Here is an 18,418-nt window from a genome sequence, read left to right as displayed (position 1 = left end):
AGGAAATGAATCCCAATGCATTTTTCCCATAGACATTTCAAAAAGTATTTATTTAAAGACCTTTTAAGCGTCGTACAAAGCCAACTCGAGTCGTGACAAATCATGACAACAAACACAATATTTTGGACCAAACAAATAATTACAAATTAGAAAAACAACAAAAAGTGTTGTAACCTGCCGTTTTCTTCGACTTTCTAATTCTTTGTTTGGCCCAAAACATTGTGTTTATTGTCATGATTTGTCACGACAAGAGTTGGCTTTGTCCGCGGCGTAAACGTCTTTAAATAAATACTTTCTGAAAAGTCTATGAGGAAAATGAACAGGGATTTATTTTTCGGGTCTCTCGAGGGGGCGGGACTGCGACGCTCTATAGGCATAGTGTCTATTTTATGTCATGATGATGTACGATGATAAGAGCGCCACCTCACTTCACACGGGTGTGATTATTTTGTAAGTGGGGAAATTTGGTGTGTGTGTTTTTTTTTTTATCCGTTGAATGATCTATCCATCTATCCATCCATCCATCCATCACTATATTTCCACACTCACTCCAGAGAGCCACCATATTTCCACACTCACTCCAGAGGGCCACAATATTTCCACTTTCAATCCAGAGGGCCACAATATTTCCACTCTCAATCCAAAGGGCCACAATATATCCACACGTGCACTTTTGGCTATTTCCACCTTTTGGTGCTATGCTATGCTCTCAAGAGTTAAAGATCTACAAGGGTCCATTTGGTTACCAACTCCATAATTTAGCTGGGGACCACATGGAACCCACCTCAAGGACCACTGGTGGTCCCCGGACCACTGGTTAAAAAAAATCTAAACTATGTCCCCCAGTAGTAGCGTGGCTGCTGCATACATAGCATGCGTCATGTCCATTTGAGGGTTTAATCTGTCTGTTTGTAGTGGATGTAAAGCCATCGCAGCAACACAAGCTATGATTAAAGTGCCACAGGGACTCGCTCGCCGCATCGGTGTGAGAGGCCGGATGACACTGACACGATCCAGACTGTGTGACCGTGAGCAGCCTCTCTCTCAGCCTGTTATGACTGCACTCAGGCCACGGTGCATGTGTTGGTTAGACACGATGCAACAGTCCGACGGGCATTTAGTCCGACAACACCATCGCTTGTGATAATATGCATGGCCAGTGACAACTATAACCCGTGGCCGAGTTAGTTGTAATCTACCTTAGCTATTGAAAAATAGCAGATCTACAAGCTCATAGCGCGGAGTGCCGCGCTACGAGCTTGTAGATCTTTTTTTTTTTTTTTTTTATCGTGAAAATGTGTTGCAAATCTTTGAATATATATTCTTTCAGAGAGAGTTTTTAACTCAAATCTTTGCTTACTGGGGGGGAGGGGGGGGTCCCTGGAACAACATATTTTCAGATGGGGGTCGGCGGCCAATTACCTATATTCTTAGGGGTCCTTGACATGAAAATGTTTAAGAACGACTGACATAGAAATTGTTTTTTCAGAAAACTGTCAGGATTTAGAAGGCATTTGTAGAATCTTTTCTCGTCTAACTCACCCGTGGCTCCCGATATGCATGGCCAGTTACAACTAACCCGTGGCCGGGTTAAAACTCACCCGTGGCTCCTGACATGTGTGGCAGGTTAACACTTACAGCGCTAGCATTTATTGACAAATTATGATATAATTCACGCCAGGCTTTTTCCCAGTTTAGCTCTTATTATGAAAAGCCACATTTCCAGACTTCCGATACTGATCATAAAATAGGAAGTATAGGACGATGCATGGCCAGGTCCTCTGTAGCAAACGGAGCTAAATCCGGTGCAGTGGAGGGCTTCACATCGCCGGCTCCCTGCCGTGGAATAAACCTTGTTTTGACCAAAAATGCCACCTGGGACAAGACATAGGAGATACAGGCGATTGAAAGAAACAGATAGAAGGGGTGTTTATGTTGTGAGGATCTAAGATGGCGCGACCCAGTGTTATGACAACAGCAGCTAGCAACCCGATGCTAACGTAAGTAGCATTATGACTTGATCGATCGAATGCACTATAAAAGCGCAATTGCCGTAGGGCTACGCCAATTGGCGACTTTAAAAGAGCAACTCGAAGTAACTGATATTATTACTGATATCATTATTAATCCATCCAAGGAAGACGCTGGTGCGAAGCCAGTGGCGTGCATAGACTTTTAGAGGGGTAGGTGATCAAGTGAAAAAAGGGCCCCTTGTGCAGCGCGTGGAACCTGCCGGTTGCCTTAATAGTGTGAGATTTTTAGATTTTGGGGCCTAAATAATATTGGAAGCTTTCCATCAAGAATTGATCAATGTCACCATGGTCCACATACTGTACAGTGTACACTGTACAAAAAAAGGGGGGGGGTTCAAAAGGGCACATTGCCAAAAGGGCGTCTATCTGTGCACGCCACTGTGCGAAGCACCTTATAGATAGGGGGGGTGACATAACAACTATAGCTCATCGTTACGTCACCCTTGACACACTCTACCCAAAACCCAACCCTAAACCTAACCTCACAGGAAGCCACAGGTTAGTTTTAACCTGCCACAGGGTTAAGTGTAAATTAATAAATATGTCACCCCCTGCCAGCAATGTTCCGTTTTTCCCTTAGCTTTAAAGTAGTAACTAAGCCTGTCACAATTATTACATAATCGCCGCAATTATTTGAGATAATCACTTTTTTTTTTTACATAAATCGTTAATTAATTAACTAAAGTAGTATAATTATGTAGTTATACTAGTTGTGTAGTTATACTAGTTAAATAATTGGCAATCGTTTCCATGTTGAAAAATGTCCATACATTTTTCAAAAATTGATAGGGAAAAATATTGAAATAAATATTAAATGTGTCATTTCATATTTTTGTGATTCCTTTGTATATTTAAAGGGGCATACCACTCATTTTCAACATTTTACTATGTCATTAATATACCTAGAACTGGAGGTCCGAAAAAAATCATTAACATGATGAATCACATCTTGATGATGTCATCAAGATGTGATTCACCATAGCAAAATGTTGAAAATGAGTGGTATGCTCCTTTAACCGATTTAGGCCTGATTAAAAAAATGTCTTCTAAATCATCTGAAATACCTCATGTTTCTATGTCAGTGGTGCTCAATATTTCATGTCAAGAACCCCAAGAATTATATGTATTTGGCCGCCGACCCCCATCTGAAAAGCTGCTTGTAGATCTGCTATTTTTCAATAGCTAAAGCATAAATGCTTTAAACACCAAAAAGGGTTCCCGCCAAAAATGGGTTAAATGTGAAATCGTGACAGGTCAGAATAAATCTAGACCGCGGAGCGCCTTCTAACACAGGATCTTTTTTCATAATTAGACGGGATGATTTAGATCGCGAGTTATGAACGTTTTAAGATTTCCGTTGTCGTCCGCTAAACAGGCAGGGAACATTTTCGATGACGTGTCACTGTTGTACAACACCGAGGATTGGGCAACAAGCGTTCCTAGGCTGTGTAGCAATGCGACCGGTTTTGATATCATTAATCTCCGTCGTTTTTATCAATCTCCGTCTCGGGCAACTGACCGTGCACTTGAACTTGACGGTGATCTCCGTCTGGGGCCCTTAAATTGTTAACCGCGGAGCCTTTCTCTGTGCTTTAGCAAAAAATAAAATATATATATTTTTTTTTTGTCAAAGCGACCATGCCTTCAATGTTTAGGGTCAGTTGAAAAGCGCCACCCTATGGCCAACCCTGGAAGTGGAACGACACAAAACGCAGAGACAAAAGGCCAAATTCCACAATCCAAAACCTCTCACACTCGCTCACTCACACTCTATCACTCCAGCATGGCCGTGTTATGGTGAAATTTGTGACCAAATTGTGACCTCACACAACTTACACAGAGGTCTTTGAAATATGTGGCTGCCCTGAATACTTCAGAACATCCTCTAACGTGGGAGTGGAGGGGGAGCCGTTTCTACAGAACATCCTCTAGGGGGAGCTGTTTCTACAGAACATCCTCTAACGTGGGAGTGGAGGGGAAGCCGTTTCTACAGAACATCCTCTAGGGGGAGCCGTTTCTACAGAACATCCTCTAACATGGCAGCGGCAAGCCCTCCGTAAGGCAGTGATGTAAATAGGTTTTCAATGTAATGAGTCCCGGGATGCAGGGATGGTCATTTAGATGAGTCCCAGGGACATTTTATGAGTCCCACTTCAACAACGTTAGGAGTCATATTTTGCCATTTTTACAAATTGCAGCTCAACGACAACAAATTAATTTGTTTTGGTTGGGTCGGAGAGGCTTAATGTCATCAAATGGTGGTCCGTGGATCAAAAGCAGAAAAAACTAGAACTGCACTCTGTCGAGTGCCTACTTGCTTGTTGCACACAAGTACTAGTGCGCAAGCAGAGCGTGCAAGTACTGTAGACCGCTACAAACTTTCAAATCTCAGCCTCTCTGTGAAGGAACGTTTGCAATATTGAATTATTAGGTTTAGCTATTTACTACGTACCTTGCTTTTGGAGGAGAAAAAGTAGTATTTTGAAGTATGGTAATGATTACTTATGCCTGTTATGGCAGTGGTGTCAGATTACATACATACATGTATACATAGGGGCATTACCTTTAGTCCACCCGACATTGAAACATGTCATGGTTACGTCACCATCGATAACTAATTATACCCTGGCATTGGTACATATATTCATCACGTCATATGCTCATATGTCCATATATGTGTATATGTCTATATGTATGTATATGTAGTTTGAGTGGTATAGTGGTATAATGTGATTAGCTGGGTGGTTTGATGCGTATGTACTTGACACTGAAACATATCATCATTACGGCACCATCGTCAACCAATTATACCCTGGCGTTGGAACATAATCTTCATCACGGTTCACGGAAAGCATACCTGCGCGGTCATTTTCCGTATGTCCGTATGACATAATTTCACGTGCATTCTAAGGGACATTGGTACATATCTTCATCACGTCATGGGACATATGCTTCGTAGGATACCGGAAAACATACCTGCACGGTCAGCTTGGGGCCAGCATATGACGTCATAACATGTGCTGGCCCCGAACGCGCGCATCGTAGCACCTGACTGATAACATTACTTGCACACTCTGCTTGCGCAAGTAATAATGGTCATTGGCTGGGTTTCCCAAACGCATATGGTGTATCATATCAGTTGACCCTGATGAAGGCCCATGCAGGCCGAAACGCGTTGGTCGTGTTTTTAACTCTTGTTTTTAATATTTAACTAATTAATGAAATAAAGGATTTTTCTACTTCTACTGGACAGAGCTGCCTTGGACCCCCTTTTAAAAGGACCACTTCACCACTTTTCAACATCTCTTCATATAATTGGTCCTCACTAATGTTCATGATAAAAAACCACCATTTTTTCCTACTCAGTCTGTGTCTCATAGGAGGGCTTTGGGCAGTTCGGACACCCTTCCACCAGTGACCAGTGATGTAAATAGGGTGCGTTTTGCGTCCCAAAACGCACTTTATAGTTATGGGACGCATTACAACAAAGTCCTCTGCGTCCTGGCTGCACTGAAGACTATGGCACTCTCTCGGTCACACACTGTTCTACAAGTCTAGCACTCTTTCGGTCACACTGTTCCACGTGGAAGTCTAGCACTCTTTCGGTCACCACACACACACACACACACACACACACACACACACACACACACACACACACACACACACACACACACACACACACACACACACACACACACACACACACACACACACACACACACACACACACACACACACACACACACACACACACACACACACACACACACACACACACACACACACACACACACACACACACACAGAGAGAGAGAGAGAGAGAGACACGACATGATGAGCCCTCGATCGTCTTAAACGTATTTCTTGGACCACTCTGGAATAATATTGATCGTTATACATATACAGGTCTGCTAGTACTAACCTTTTCATCTCAAATTGACCGGCCAAAATAAATCCACGACCGATTTTAGTGTGTTGCTCCGCTCGCTTGTCACTCCAACATGCTTTGAGCTCGGTGGATCCCCTTGATTCCCCTATACTCTATGCGGTGGATGCGCTTTCAACGCAAATATGAATCAGCTGGTTAACGAGCCTCGTTGACCCTGACCCCTGACTTGACTTGACTTGGCAATCAACGGCACTATTAATGGCAGCTGTATAAACGCTTCTCTTTTGTCTCTTGTCTTGTGTGTATGTGTGTGTACTGTGTAGGGCAGGGCATTCTTCCCTGTAGACAGGGACTCAAGTGACTTCTAAGTTCCACTTTTCCAAAGAAATTATTTTACATCCACAATGGCAAGCCTATTTGCATTTTGGCAAAGAACAATAATTGCAACTGCAAACAACTTTTGGTTGGTATATTAAGCTATGTTAAATCCACTGTTGCCCACTATTAGTATTTCTTACTGCTTGCTAATACTACTAGCCTACATAAAAACATATACTGTATAGGCTTATTTGATATTTTTATATATATTTTTTTTTTATAAAAAAAAATGTAGAGGGTACAGTAGAGGGACCGCCACACGCATTCCTGGGGGTCTGGACCGGGACCCATTACATTGAAAACCTATTTACATCACTGAGTGACATCATCATTAGGCAGATTTTTTTTTTAACAAGATTTGTTTTTAAAATATATTTAGATTTGTATTATCGTGAGAACGATGGCTTCAACTTTTGCATTGCAACTTTTCAGGAAAAGAAAGCCTGCCGTTTCTATTAGCTTGGATTCACCATCGATGATGTCACTGGTGGATGGGTTTCTGAACTGCCCACAGGCTTCCTATGAGACACATACTGAGTAGGAAACAATTGTGGTATTTTATCATGAACATTAGTTAGGACCAATTATAGGAAGAGAAGTTGAAAAGTGGTGAAGTGGTCCTTTAAGTTCGCCACCTTATATCTCCTTCCACAGTGACATTGACTCAAGGTATAGAACTTTTTAAGAACTCTTGTGCTTTGCTATATGAAACCGTCTCCAAAGAGCACCTGTCAACAGTTCTCTCTACATATAAAGGACCCACGTAGCGCTTCTTCTTTTCTTTTTTTCCGCATATGGTGTAAGACTTGTAGTGCTGCACATGCTCAGATGCTCCTCTAGGCCGCACACAGAAGCCTGTGAACATAGACATTTACGCAATGGTAGGCTGGACAGCTGACAGTAGGCTCTCTTTACTCTTAATATATATATATATATATATATATATATATATATATATATATATTAAGAGTAAAGAGAGCCTACTGTCAGCTGTCCAGCAGTCCAAATATTAAATTAAATTTCAGAATGGTAGACCTGAGGCCTACCATACCAGGCCTGAGGCCTGAGCCTACCATTGCGTGGCACATCTATGCACGAAATGTCTATGTTCACAGGCTTCTGTGTGCGACCTAGATGAGCATCTGAGCATGTGCAGCACTACAAGTCTTACACCATATGCGTTTGGGAAACCCAGCCCTTGACTCCTTGAAATGAAACTGGTTAAAAACCACTGTAGTAGAGTGTTTCAATGAGAGTCAAACGGCGGTGACTGATGAGGTTAGCGAAGAGCGCTGAAAACACACAACATATGTCAAAATACGTCCTTGGCAGAGAATCAATTAATGTGCTAAACATGGCTTTCTCACAAAACAGTAAACAAACCAGCATGCAAGTGTGTAGGCTATACAGAGTGCAGCTGCGCATTCCTTTTTTTTCTATCATTTTTATCCCACGATTTTGTAACCCATTTTTCACCCCTGTGTCAATTATCTAATGTGATCCTGGGCTCTACACACCCTCCGCCAACCTAGTCCACATATATGGGGGACATGGGGAGAGCAACGGACTTGAACTCATGCTTCCTTCATGCCTGAGTGTCCAAGTTGCTCCTTTACACCTGACAGGGGGAGTTTCCCTGGTTGACGTAGCGCGTGGAAGGAACATGTTATTCCAACCAATTCCTTTCCCCTCCATCAGGCGCCCCGGCTGGCCAGGGGGAGGCAGTTTAGAGACCAGGACTACTGCATGTTTTTTGTGAGGGTACCTACCTACTCTAGGGGACACGGGGAGAACATGCAAACTCCACACAGAAAGGCCCTTTCGCCAACCCTGCCTCGGGTATGGGCACTGATGACGCGGAGGAGGAAACACGCCGCCAGCACCCACAGCGTCCCGAGCGGGAATCAAACCCAGGACCTTCTAGCTGTGAGGCGACAGCACTACCAACTGTGCCACCGTGCCCCCGCAGCTGCGCATTTCTAAATACCATTAAACAAATGGTCAAACATTGGCCAAATTGTCACCTATACTGTATAAGAAGGAGGCATTTTGAAAGTAGCCGTTCTGCATGCATGTAGTTCAGCCAGGTTCACAATATGTATCTGTGTGGAACAGAGTCAGACTAAATGTAATGTTAATTATATAATATGCGTCTGTGTGGAACAGAGTCACATATGATAGCTAGCGGTACAACAAAACACCAAAGACACCAAAATGTCATTAGAATACACGTTTTTCAACGATACTGTCCTGACTCACCGTGACGTCCACCCCTCTTATATTCACTCGCAGTCTCTATTTGAGCGAGGTTTCGCGGCCGCAAACACTTCCATTGGTTGAGATCTACAGGCCACTAGTTATTGCGTATTTGATGGGTTCAGGCTACGTGGCAACGCAGTGGTCGACACGACACTCCATATCAGGACAGTTTTTCCACACAATATTTCCGTCGGAACACTCACTCCTTGCCTGTGTAGATGAGGTGTTACACCTAGATGATATACAATTTGGGATGGGACGATAATCGTTTGTTCATTCGGTCGGTCGGTCAGTCAATCAGTCAGCCAGCCAGTCACAATCAGTCAGTCAGCCAGCCACCCATGAGTCAGTCAGTCACAATCAGTCAGTCAGTCAGCCAGCCATCCAGATATTCAGCCAGCCAGTCACAACAATCAGTCAGTCAGCCAGCCAGCCATCCAGCCAGATATCCAGCCAGCCAGCCAGCCTGCCAGCCAATCTGTACTTCTATGAAAAGGTCCATCACTTGTATTGTATCGGAGGAAAAAGGATACAAATATGATGGCGTGACCTTGTTTAACCCGACGCTGATGTTATAAAACATTTAAAGGAATAAATGCCAAACAATATCAACACTACAGTGTTGTCTTCGTACCGATTAGTGGAGCTTGAATACAATGTCACGGGACAGACATGTTCATTGGCTGATAACAATGTCCTATAAACACCTGGAGGAAATTCCACCAATGAATGTGTCACTAAACTGACCAATCAGTGACATCACTCTCTCTCTCTCTCTCTCTCTCAGAAAACATACGTTTACATTGTCAAAGCAAAAGGGACAATACAGCAATACAATCAAAACCCCACACACACACACACACACACACACACACACACACACACACACACACACACACACACACACACACACACACACACACACACACACACACACACACACACACACACACACACACACACACACACACACACACACACACACACACACACACACACCTTTGCAAAAAAACCCGACCTCCACTACAATAAATAAGTGAATTATAATAAACCATACAAACCCTGTGAACCCATTGATACATCTATATATGTAATGTCTAGTGTGTTTCTGTTTAAGGGCATAAACAACTCGACCTGTTCGTGGAGTAACTCGAGCTATTTTATTGCACCACGGCCAAGTTTGGCTGCTTTTTTTTCTCCTCCCCTTTTCTTGACAACATTGGATACATTGTATGACCGCTCTGTGCATCTGCAACTACGTGTCATAGAAATGTTACTTCTATTTTGACAACAAAGTAGCCTTACATCGACACACACAGTGGAACAATATGATTAATGCATCCATTTCTAACTCCGGGAAGTGTACTGTACAAGTGTACTGTAATTTCCCTGTGCGTGGGGAGGAAGGGGACAATGTTTAGGCCTGTCACAAAGATGCAAAACGATGTTATACTATATATCTGATTGACTTTTATACCACTTAAAAGATCGGTTTCTCCAGATCGGGTAAATTGCAGATCACCGATCGGGTCATTTGGAGTGAAAACCGGACGATCACCGATCTGTGGCCGATCGATCGGACCAGACAGTGGCCTTGTGGTTAGAGTGTCCGCCCTGAAACTGGGAGGTCGGGGGTTCGATCCCTGGCCGGGTCATACCAAAGTCTGTAAAAATGGGAACCAATGCCTCCCTGCTTGACAATCGGCATCAATGGGTTGGATTGGGGGGTCAAATCTACTAATGATTCCCGAGCGCAGCGCACGCTGCGGCTCACCGCTCCAAGAGATGGGTCAAATGCGGAGAACAAATTTCACTGCGGTAACGTGTGTAACTAATCGTACGACTTCGACTTTGACTCTACTCCCAGAGTTAGGCTACAACAATAACAATCAAAATGCGTAGGACTACTTTGTGAACAATGACAACAACAACAATGGCAACAAAGTAACGTTTAACACCCAGCAATGTATCCATCTCCGAGTCCGGGAGTTGTACAAATGTAACCAAATGGACAATGGTACAATGTGTAGGACTACTACCTCTTCAACAATGACAACACAAAATAACTTTAACACACAGTAACATTATGGCAACAATGTATATATCCACCATGGCAAAGTAGCCTAACTCTGGGGAGTTTAACAAGTTGTACATTTCTCTGAGTTACCAAAAAAAAAGACAATCAAAATGAGTAGCCTACTTTCTTCTCCAACCATAACAACAAAGTAACTTTAAGTTGTAAATGTGGCAACAATGTATCCATTTCTAACGGGGAGTGTCCTCCAAAATGTAAACATAATGCAAGTACAAGGTGTGTAACTTACTTTTGGAGTGGCATTATCATCATTATCACGGTTAATGTAATTATTAGAACATTAGAACAAGTCTTATTGGTGCAGAGCTGTCAGGGTTAGGATAAGGTAAGCTAATAGCCTGCGTTATGAGTATAATAATAATGTAATAAAGTCTTACGTGGTACAGTAACAGAGCTGTTATAATGTATAAGTTATAAGTATAAAAAGGTAGGTATATGCAGGGATGTCGGGTATATAAGTTACAAAGTATAATAATAAAGTATAATAAGTGTAATGAAGTCTTACTTGGTGCAGAGCTGCCAGGAATACAACTCATAAAGTATAATAATAAAGTATAATAAGTGTAATAAAGTCTTACTTGGTGCAGAGCTGTCAGGCCGTCCACATTGGCGTGGTTGATGTCGGCTCCCTGGCGGAGCAGCACCGCCACCTCCTCTCGGTCTCCGGCCGAGCAGGCGGCCATGAACACGGCTCCCTGGGCGAAGCGGACCCGGGCGACCCGCCCGGCCCCGGCGGCGGCGGAGCTCTGGTTCTTCTGTCCTCCTCCTCCGCCGGGGCCCGTCGTCGGTGGGCCGGGGCCCCCCGGTCCCGCACCGCCGGGCGGGCCTCCGGGACCCCCCGGGCCGCCGCTGCTGCTACAGTCCTCCCGCGGTCCTCCCCCGGTGTCCGTCTCGGAGCCCAGCCAGCGCTGCAGCTGGTCCTGGCGGCGCTGCTTAGCGGCTTCGGACCGGGAGCGGTCGGTCGCCGCCATGTTGTTTCCTCTTCTCCTCCTCTCTCTCACTCTCTGTGGTTGTGTTGTTGTGTGCGCGCGCGTGTGTGTGTGTGTGTGTGTGTGTGGATGGGTGGACCGTGGCTCTTCTGTTTCTGGGTCCTCTCTCTTTACTGGTGGACTCTCTGCTCTCTCTGCCCCGCCGCAACAACACGCTCTACCGCCGGGGACAGAGAGGAGGCAGGCAGGCAGGCTGGATGGCTGGCTGTCTGTCTGGCAGGGTCAGTGTTGTTGCCAGATTGTGCGCGAGAAATAAGCGGAGGACGGGTTTGGTCTATAGAGGTTCCAAAAACCTTTTCATTTCAAGGACCCCCAAATTGACACTAATTAGCCCCGCGGACCCCCATTTGAAAAGATATGCCAGGGACCCCCAATAAGAGAAGATTTCTACGGCAGTGATTCTCAACCCGTTTAATTTCAAGGACCCCCAGTTTGACATGCATTTAGTCTACGGACGGACCCCCATACGGATGCCATTTCTATCTCTGGGACCCACAATTTATATTGTAAAATCAATGTTAATTTAACTCTGAGAGTGTACAGGAACCAAATGGACCCGTTAGTGTCCATTTGGTTCCATTTAACTATCATTTAGCTGGGGACCCCCTGGAACTCCCTCAAGGACCCCTGTGGGACAGGGGTCCCCGGTTCCTGTTTGGGACAGGGGTCCCCGGTTCCTGTTTTGTGGCTATATAGAAGTGTATATTTGTATGTCTCTATGATGAATTGAACATGGTGGACCCTCTTGTAAACAAGCGTAGTGCTTTATTGGTCGTCCACTGACTCACAGTTGACAGTTTTGTATTGAATTGTGTTTGAAATTACTGTAGGCCTACTGTAATTCTGCAAACTGTTAATAGCCTACATACTTCAATCAATCAATCAAACCACGTACTTTTCAACCTATCTTCACTTATTTTTAGATGTAGGCCTAGGGTCCTTCGTCCTTGACATGAAAATGTGTGACAAACACTGGAGGAAACAATCGCAAATAATATTAACAAGCAACTTTATAGAAAAAGAAGCCCAACGTCGCTTATAATAAGCGGACATGGAAACCCTGGTCCGGGCTGTGTCTGGTGGTGGTTGTCTAAACCCTTGGCCTGGTGCGCCCCTTGGTGGGAAACTCTAAACATGACACCAGTGTAATCTGCAATTTGTAACTGGTGGTCGCGTGTAATATATGTAGGGCTGTCGGATATGTGTGTGTGTGTGTGTGTGTGTGTGTGTGTGTGTGTGTGTGTGTGTGTGTGTGTGTGTGTGTGTGTGTGTGTGTGTGTGTGTGTGTGTGTGTGTGTGTGTGTGTGTGTGTGTGTGTGTGTGTGTGTGTGTGTGTGTGTGTGTGTGTGTGTGTGTGTGTGTGTGTGTGTGACACGTTAAAATTACCACCGCTGAAATGCCCTTGAACAAGGCATCAACCACTACGATGAAATGTGTTCTATGAGCAGGGCCTGGCTGGAAACAAGTTCTTGAGCTTAGCCCAGATACCCTGGGTAAATATAGATTTAATTTCATTTCATTTGTGTGTGTGCGTGTGTGGGTGCGCGTGCGTGGGTGCGCGTGCGTGAGTGCGTGCGTATATATATATTCAGAACAAAAAGTTCAGACACTTAACTTTGGTCCATTATTTCTCCACTTTAATTGGTATTGTATATAATTTTAATGTTGGTTAGTCACCTTTACAACCAGGTACAGCTTGTAAGGACCATGCGTTTAAGGAATGAGCAACACTGCTAAATGTGTGTCTATATGCAATAGAACATATATGTTTTACTTATGTCAACATTCTAATACAGCAATGCAGTATTACATGTATTTTAGAGGCAAGTAGTCCTTCTCCTGAACTTTAACTCAAGCTTATACAAATTTGACAGCGGAACATTCACATTCACCAGGAGTAAACATACTAAGTAGGCTACTGTAGTAGTGTAGTTGAGTACTTTGTACGCCACTGAAAAGTAACATAATAGTTAAACATGTGTTTTTTTAAGTAAAATAAATTTTACTACTTACTACTCGTCCTGAATACAAGTTCAAGTTAATGTATGTGTTTGTCCCTGAAGGGCGATTTAGTGTGTAGGCCTACCGAATACTGGACAACTCACCCCGGTGAGTTGTCTTCACTTTCTGACATGGCGGGGTGAGTTTGACTCTTGTGTTATATTCTTGTGAAATATTCAGTAAAGTATTCTATAAAAGAGCTCAAAGGGTACATATTCAGTCAGACAACTCAACCCGAAAGTGAAGACAACTCACCCCAAAAGTGCCCGAAAGTGAAGACAGCTCACCCCCGAAAGTGAAGACATCTCACCGGGGTGAGATGTCTGGTGAGTTGTCCGGACTTTTGGGGTGAGATGTCCGGACAACTCACTTGGAGGTGCAAAAAGGGTGAGTTGTCTTGTTACCGGCCTACTCATGCAGCAAAACATAACAAGGCAGACATGGATCACATACAAAACACGGTATAGGCTATAAAAGCACGTGGTACACATAGAACAATTAATAAAAACAGGATGGCAGTTCAAGGTATCAATGTAGCATTGGAATTCATAACAAATTACAAAAATAAATAAATAATAATAATTAAATAATTCATACAAGAAGCGACAAGTTACCTCCTCCTCCCATTGGCATTGAAAAGCCTGGATAGTCACAGGCACGAATGAGAACTTATTCCTATGGCCTCGGGAACCTTCAGGTGAAGGCTCAAAAGCAGAATGGGTGTAGTGATCATAAAAGTTCAGTAGGGGGTGCCATTGGGAAGCTATGAGGGAGTTCTAATGACGTGATTGATTGATTGATTGATTGATTGATTGATTGATTGGTTGGTTGATTGATTGATTGATTGATTGACAGTTTGGAGAATTACAGTACATTTCAAGCACAACTCAATACAAAACTGTTAAGAGGGAGTGCCACCATTTATGTATTTTTCCAGTTTGTCATGTGTCTATGAGGTGACAATACAGTACTAGACACCCTGGGATCGTTTTTATGTGCAATGGTGTATTAACTTTGTATTTAGGGTTCTTCCTGGAGGCTGAACCCTTGACAGTCAAATGGGCCAATGAAATAAACAGTAATATAGTGACATCACACCATCAGCCCCTCCCCTAACCCCTCCCACTGTATCATACAACTACAGCTGTGGGTGCGGCTTCAGTTCAGGTGGATCACCACCCATCACCACCCATCACTGTTATGTTGTGGGCATGTTGTTACGGGACCGGGCCAAGAGGGGGCACAACTACACCAGACTGACTAGGCAGTCAGTAGGAGGCAACCACCTCCTGGGAGGAAGTGTTAGTTATACTTGGCGCGGTGTGTATGAAGCAAGTCTGTATTTCCCCCTTGAGAAATAAACAACCAACATATTGTTACAGTAACCTGGTGTGGCGTATTCCGTATTCAAGATACTACATTGGCGACGAGGACAAATCGGAAGAAGTTATCGGGTGACGAGAGATTGTGTGGTTGAGTACAAGGACAGTTTTATAGCGTTTTTGACGGACACATGTCACACAGTCATCGGTGGAGAACGAGGACAGTGTTGTGGTGGCGAGCGGCTCGGGGCCGGCGGTTGTGTCTGTGAAGATGGCTGGAACTGTGGGATCGATGGCACACTTTGACAGTGGTGTGCAGACGTGGGAGGAGTACTGTGAAATACTTGATCATTTTTTCATAGCAAATGACGTGGCAAATGCTGAGAAGAAACGGGCTGTTTTGCTAAGCTGTGTGGGCGCGCAGACGTACACATTGATGAGAAACTTGTTGAGTCCTCAGCGCCCTGGAGAGCGATCCTATGATGAGTTGGTGAGTCTGCTGAGAGATCATTTCAACCCGAAACCGAGTGAAATAGTACAGCGGTGGAAGTTTAACTCCAGAGACAGGAGGCAAGAGGAATCTGTGGTGGAGTATGTGGCGGAGCTACGTAAGCTCGCGCAGGACTGCAACTTTGGAGATACTCTCAAAATAATGTTGAGAGATCGCTTAGTGTGTGGAATCAACGAGGACAGTATTCAACGGAGGCTACTCTCGGAGCCAGATGGATTGACTTTTGACACTGCTTTGAAGAAGGCGCAGGCAATGGAGGCGGCTAATAAGGACATTAAGGAGTTAAACAGCGCGCGGGAAAGCGCAAAATGGAGTCGCGCTGTGGAGGGAACTGTGAACAAGGTGGCGGATGTCCGGCCGAAGCCGCCTGCCAAATATGGAAAATGTTTCAGATGTGCGGGAACTACCCACTCTGCTAATGACTGTAGATTTGCAGAGGAAAAGTGTCATAATTGTGGAAAAATTGGACACATTCGGAGGGCCTGTAGGTCAAAGGCAGGTGAGAATGTGAGTGCGGAGAGAGGAAAATATGAAAATATGAAAAAAGGGCACATTTCATTCAGGAGGGAAGGGAGGATAGTAATGAGGAAGATGATGTTTTCACTGTATACAGCATACATAGTACAGAGGATGTAGTAACTGTGTACAATATTGAGCAGGAGATAATCATTCCACGAGAAGAACCCCTGAGACAGGAATTGAGGGTGAATGGAGCAACAGTGACTTATGAAGTAGACACAGGCTGTGGCTATACAATAATGTCAACAGGTGAATTTCAGAATTTGGTTAAACAGGCCAGGCCACCCAAGTTGAAGCAGTGTAGAATCAACTTGAGAATGTACAGTGGACATACAGTACCAGTGGTAGGAGCAGCTTATGTGAAAGTCGAGTACAGGGACAGGACAAAGTCATTACCAGTGGTAGTAGTCGACGGAACAGGGCCTAGTCTGGTTGGGCGAGGGTGGATAAAAGCACTGGGGTGGATTGGCAAAGGGTCAATACGGTAACAGAACAGGATGTGAGAGTACAGGACGTACTGATGAGACATGAGACAGTATTCAAAGAGGAGCTGGGGAAGCTGCAGGGATTTGAGGCAAAGATACACGTAGACAGTGATGCCCAGCCCCGATTCTACAAACCAAGATCAGTGCCTTTTGCAATGAGACAAAAGGTGGAGGCAGAAATAGATAGGTTGCAGAAGGATAAAATAATAGAACCAGTGACCTTCTCAGAGTGGGCGGCACCCGTGGTACCGGTGTTGAAGCCAGATGCCACAGTTCGATTGTGTGGGGACTACAAATTGACTGTAAATAAGGTGTCACCACTTCAACAGTACCCCATTCCAAAAATGGAAGACATGTTTGCAACCCTAGGAGAAGGAGAGAAATACACTAAGTTAGATATGAGTCATGCATATCAACAGATAGTGTTAGATGAGGAATCTCGGAAATATGTCACAATAAATACACACAAAGGGCTCTTTGTGTACACCAGATTACCATTTGGGGTGAGTTCTAGTCCAGCTATTTTTCAGCGGACAATGGAGAGCGTGTTGAGGGGCATTCCTCAAGTATCAATCTACCTAGATGACATAATACTAACCGGAAAGAATGACCGGGATCATCTGAGAATACTAGACTCTGTGCTACAGCGTCTGAAGGAAGCGGGGCTACGATTAAAGAGAAGCAAATGCCAGTTCTTGGAGAGGGAAGTAACGTTTCTAGGGCATCGAGTGGATACCACAGGCATTCACCCAGTGCCAGCGAAGGTGAAAGCGGTGCAGCAAGCACCCACACCATCATCAGTGACCGAGCTGAAAGGATATCTAGGGCTCTTGAATTTCTACAACAAGTTCCTACCAAATCTGTCTACTTTATTAGCACCTTTACACAAGCTGCTCAGAAAGGAGGTGCCGTGGTCATGGGGACCAGAACAAGAAGCTGTGTTCAAGCAGTCAAAAGAACTGTTACAGTCCAGCAGGGTATTGGTGCACTATGATGAAACCAAGGAGTTGATACTAGCCTGTGATGCCTCACCGTATGGGGTAGGGGCGGTACTGGCTCACCGCATGACGGATGGATCTGAAAAGCCCATTGGGTTTGTATCGCGCACCCTAAATCCAGCAGAGAAGAATTATTCACAATTGGACAAAGAGGGGCTGGCTGTGATATTTGGAGTAAAACGTTTTCATAAATACCTGTATGGAAGGAAATTTCAAATCTACACTGATCACAAACCATTGATAAGTCTATTCAACGAGATGAAGGCGGTGCCCCAGATGGCTTCGCCGAGAGTCATGAGATGGGCAGTGACACTGAGAGCATATGAATATGAGATCAGATACAGAGCGGGAAAGGATAATGGAAATGCCGATGCACTCAGCCGCCTACCATTACCTGAATGTCCAGAGGCGGCTCTCGCAGAGGACCAAGTGTTGATGCTGACACAAGACCCATTCCCCCTAATGACTGGGGCACAGGTCAAGAGCTGGACAGGCAGAGACCCCATTTTGGCAAGGGTACGTGAGTATTTGCTGAAGGGTTGGCCTTGTGACCTGGGGTCTGAGTTTAGTCCCTATAGACAGAGACAACAGGAGCTTAGTGTTCAGGATGGGTGTGTACTGTGGGGGTCCCGAGTTGTCATTCCGCAGAAAGGCAGAACGGCAATGTTAGAGCAACTGCATCAATCACATCCAGGTATGAGTCGAATGAAAAGTTTGGCCAGAAGCTATCTGTGGTGGCCAAATATGGACATGGACATAGAGCGGAAGGTCAAGTCATGCACCACATGTCAAGAACACAGAAAGGCTCCTGCGAGTGCACCTCTCCACCCCTGGGAGTGGCCGGACAAACCCTGGAGGAGGCTGCACATGGATTATGCAGGACCGTTCATGGGTAGAATGTTTCTTGTAATAATAGATGCACACTCGAAGTGGATG

The 18,418-nt window shown here is 44.6% G+C and overlaps 2 protein-coding genes across 7 annotated transcripts in view; one reads left to right on the top strand and one right to left on the bottom strand.

Moving 5' to 3' along the window:
• The window catches only part of LOC306922838 (protein phosphatase 1 regulatory subunit 12C), a 79,437-nt gene extending 67,632 nt beyond the window's left edge, over nt 1-11,805 (bottom strand). For all 6 annotated transcript variants that reach the window (XM_079500697.1, XM_079500693.1, XM_079500695.1 and 3 more), the window contains exon 1: nt 11,236-11,805. In XM_079500697.1, the coding sequence (XP_079356823.1) occupies nt 11,236-11,628 (393 nt within the window). In that variant the 5' untranslated portion in view covers nt 11,629-11,805. The remainder of the gene's footprint in view (nt 1-11,235) is intronic.
• A 5,935-nt stretch (nt 11,806-17,740) lies between these two features.
• Nucleotides 17,741-18,418, top strand: part of LOC306923894 (extracellular calcium-sensing receptor-like) — a gene marked incomplete at both ends in the record, with an annotated part of 92,345 nt that continues 91,667 nt past the window's right edge. Inside the window, one exon of the mRNA XM_079502240.1 lies at nt 17,741-17,998. Coding sequence (XP_079358366.1) covers nt 17,741-17,998 — 258 coding nt within the window. The remainder of the gene's footprint in view (nt 17,999-18,418) is intronic.

Source organism: Electrona antarctica, assembly GCF_951216825.1.
Source record: "Electrona antarctica genome assembly, chromosome: 5".
Taxonomy (NCBI): domain Eukaryota; kingdom Metazoa; phylum Chordata; class Actinopteri; order Myctophiformes; family Myctophidae; genus Electrona; species Electrona antarctica.
Note: the sequence above shows the minus strand (reverse complement) of the source record. Positions and strands in the feature narration are given on the sequence as shown.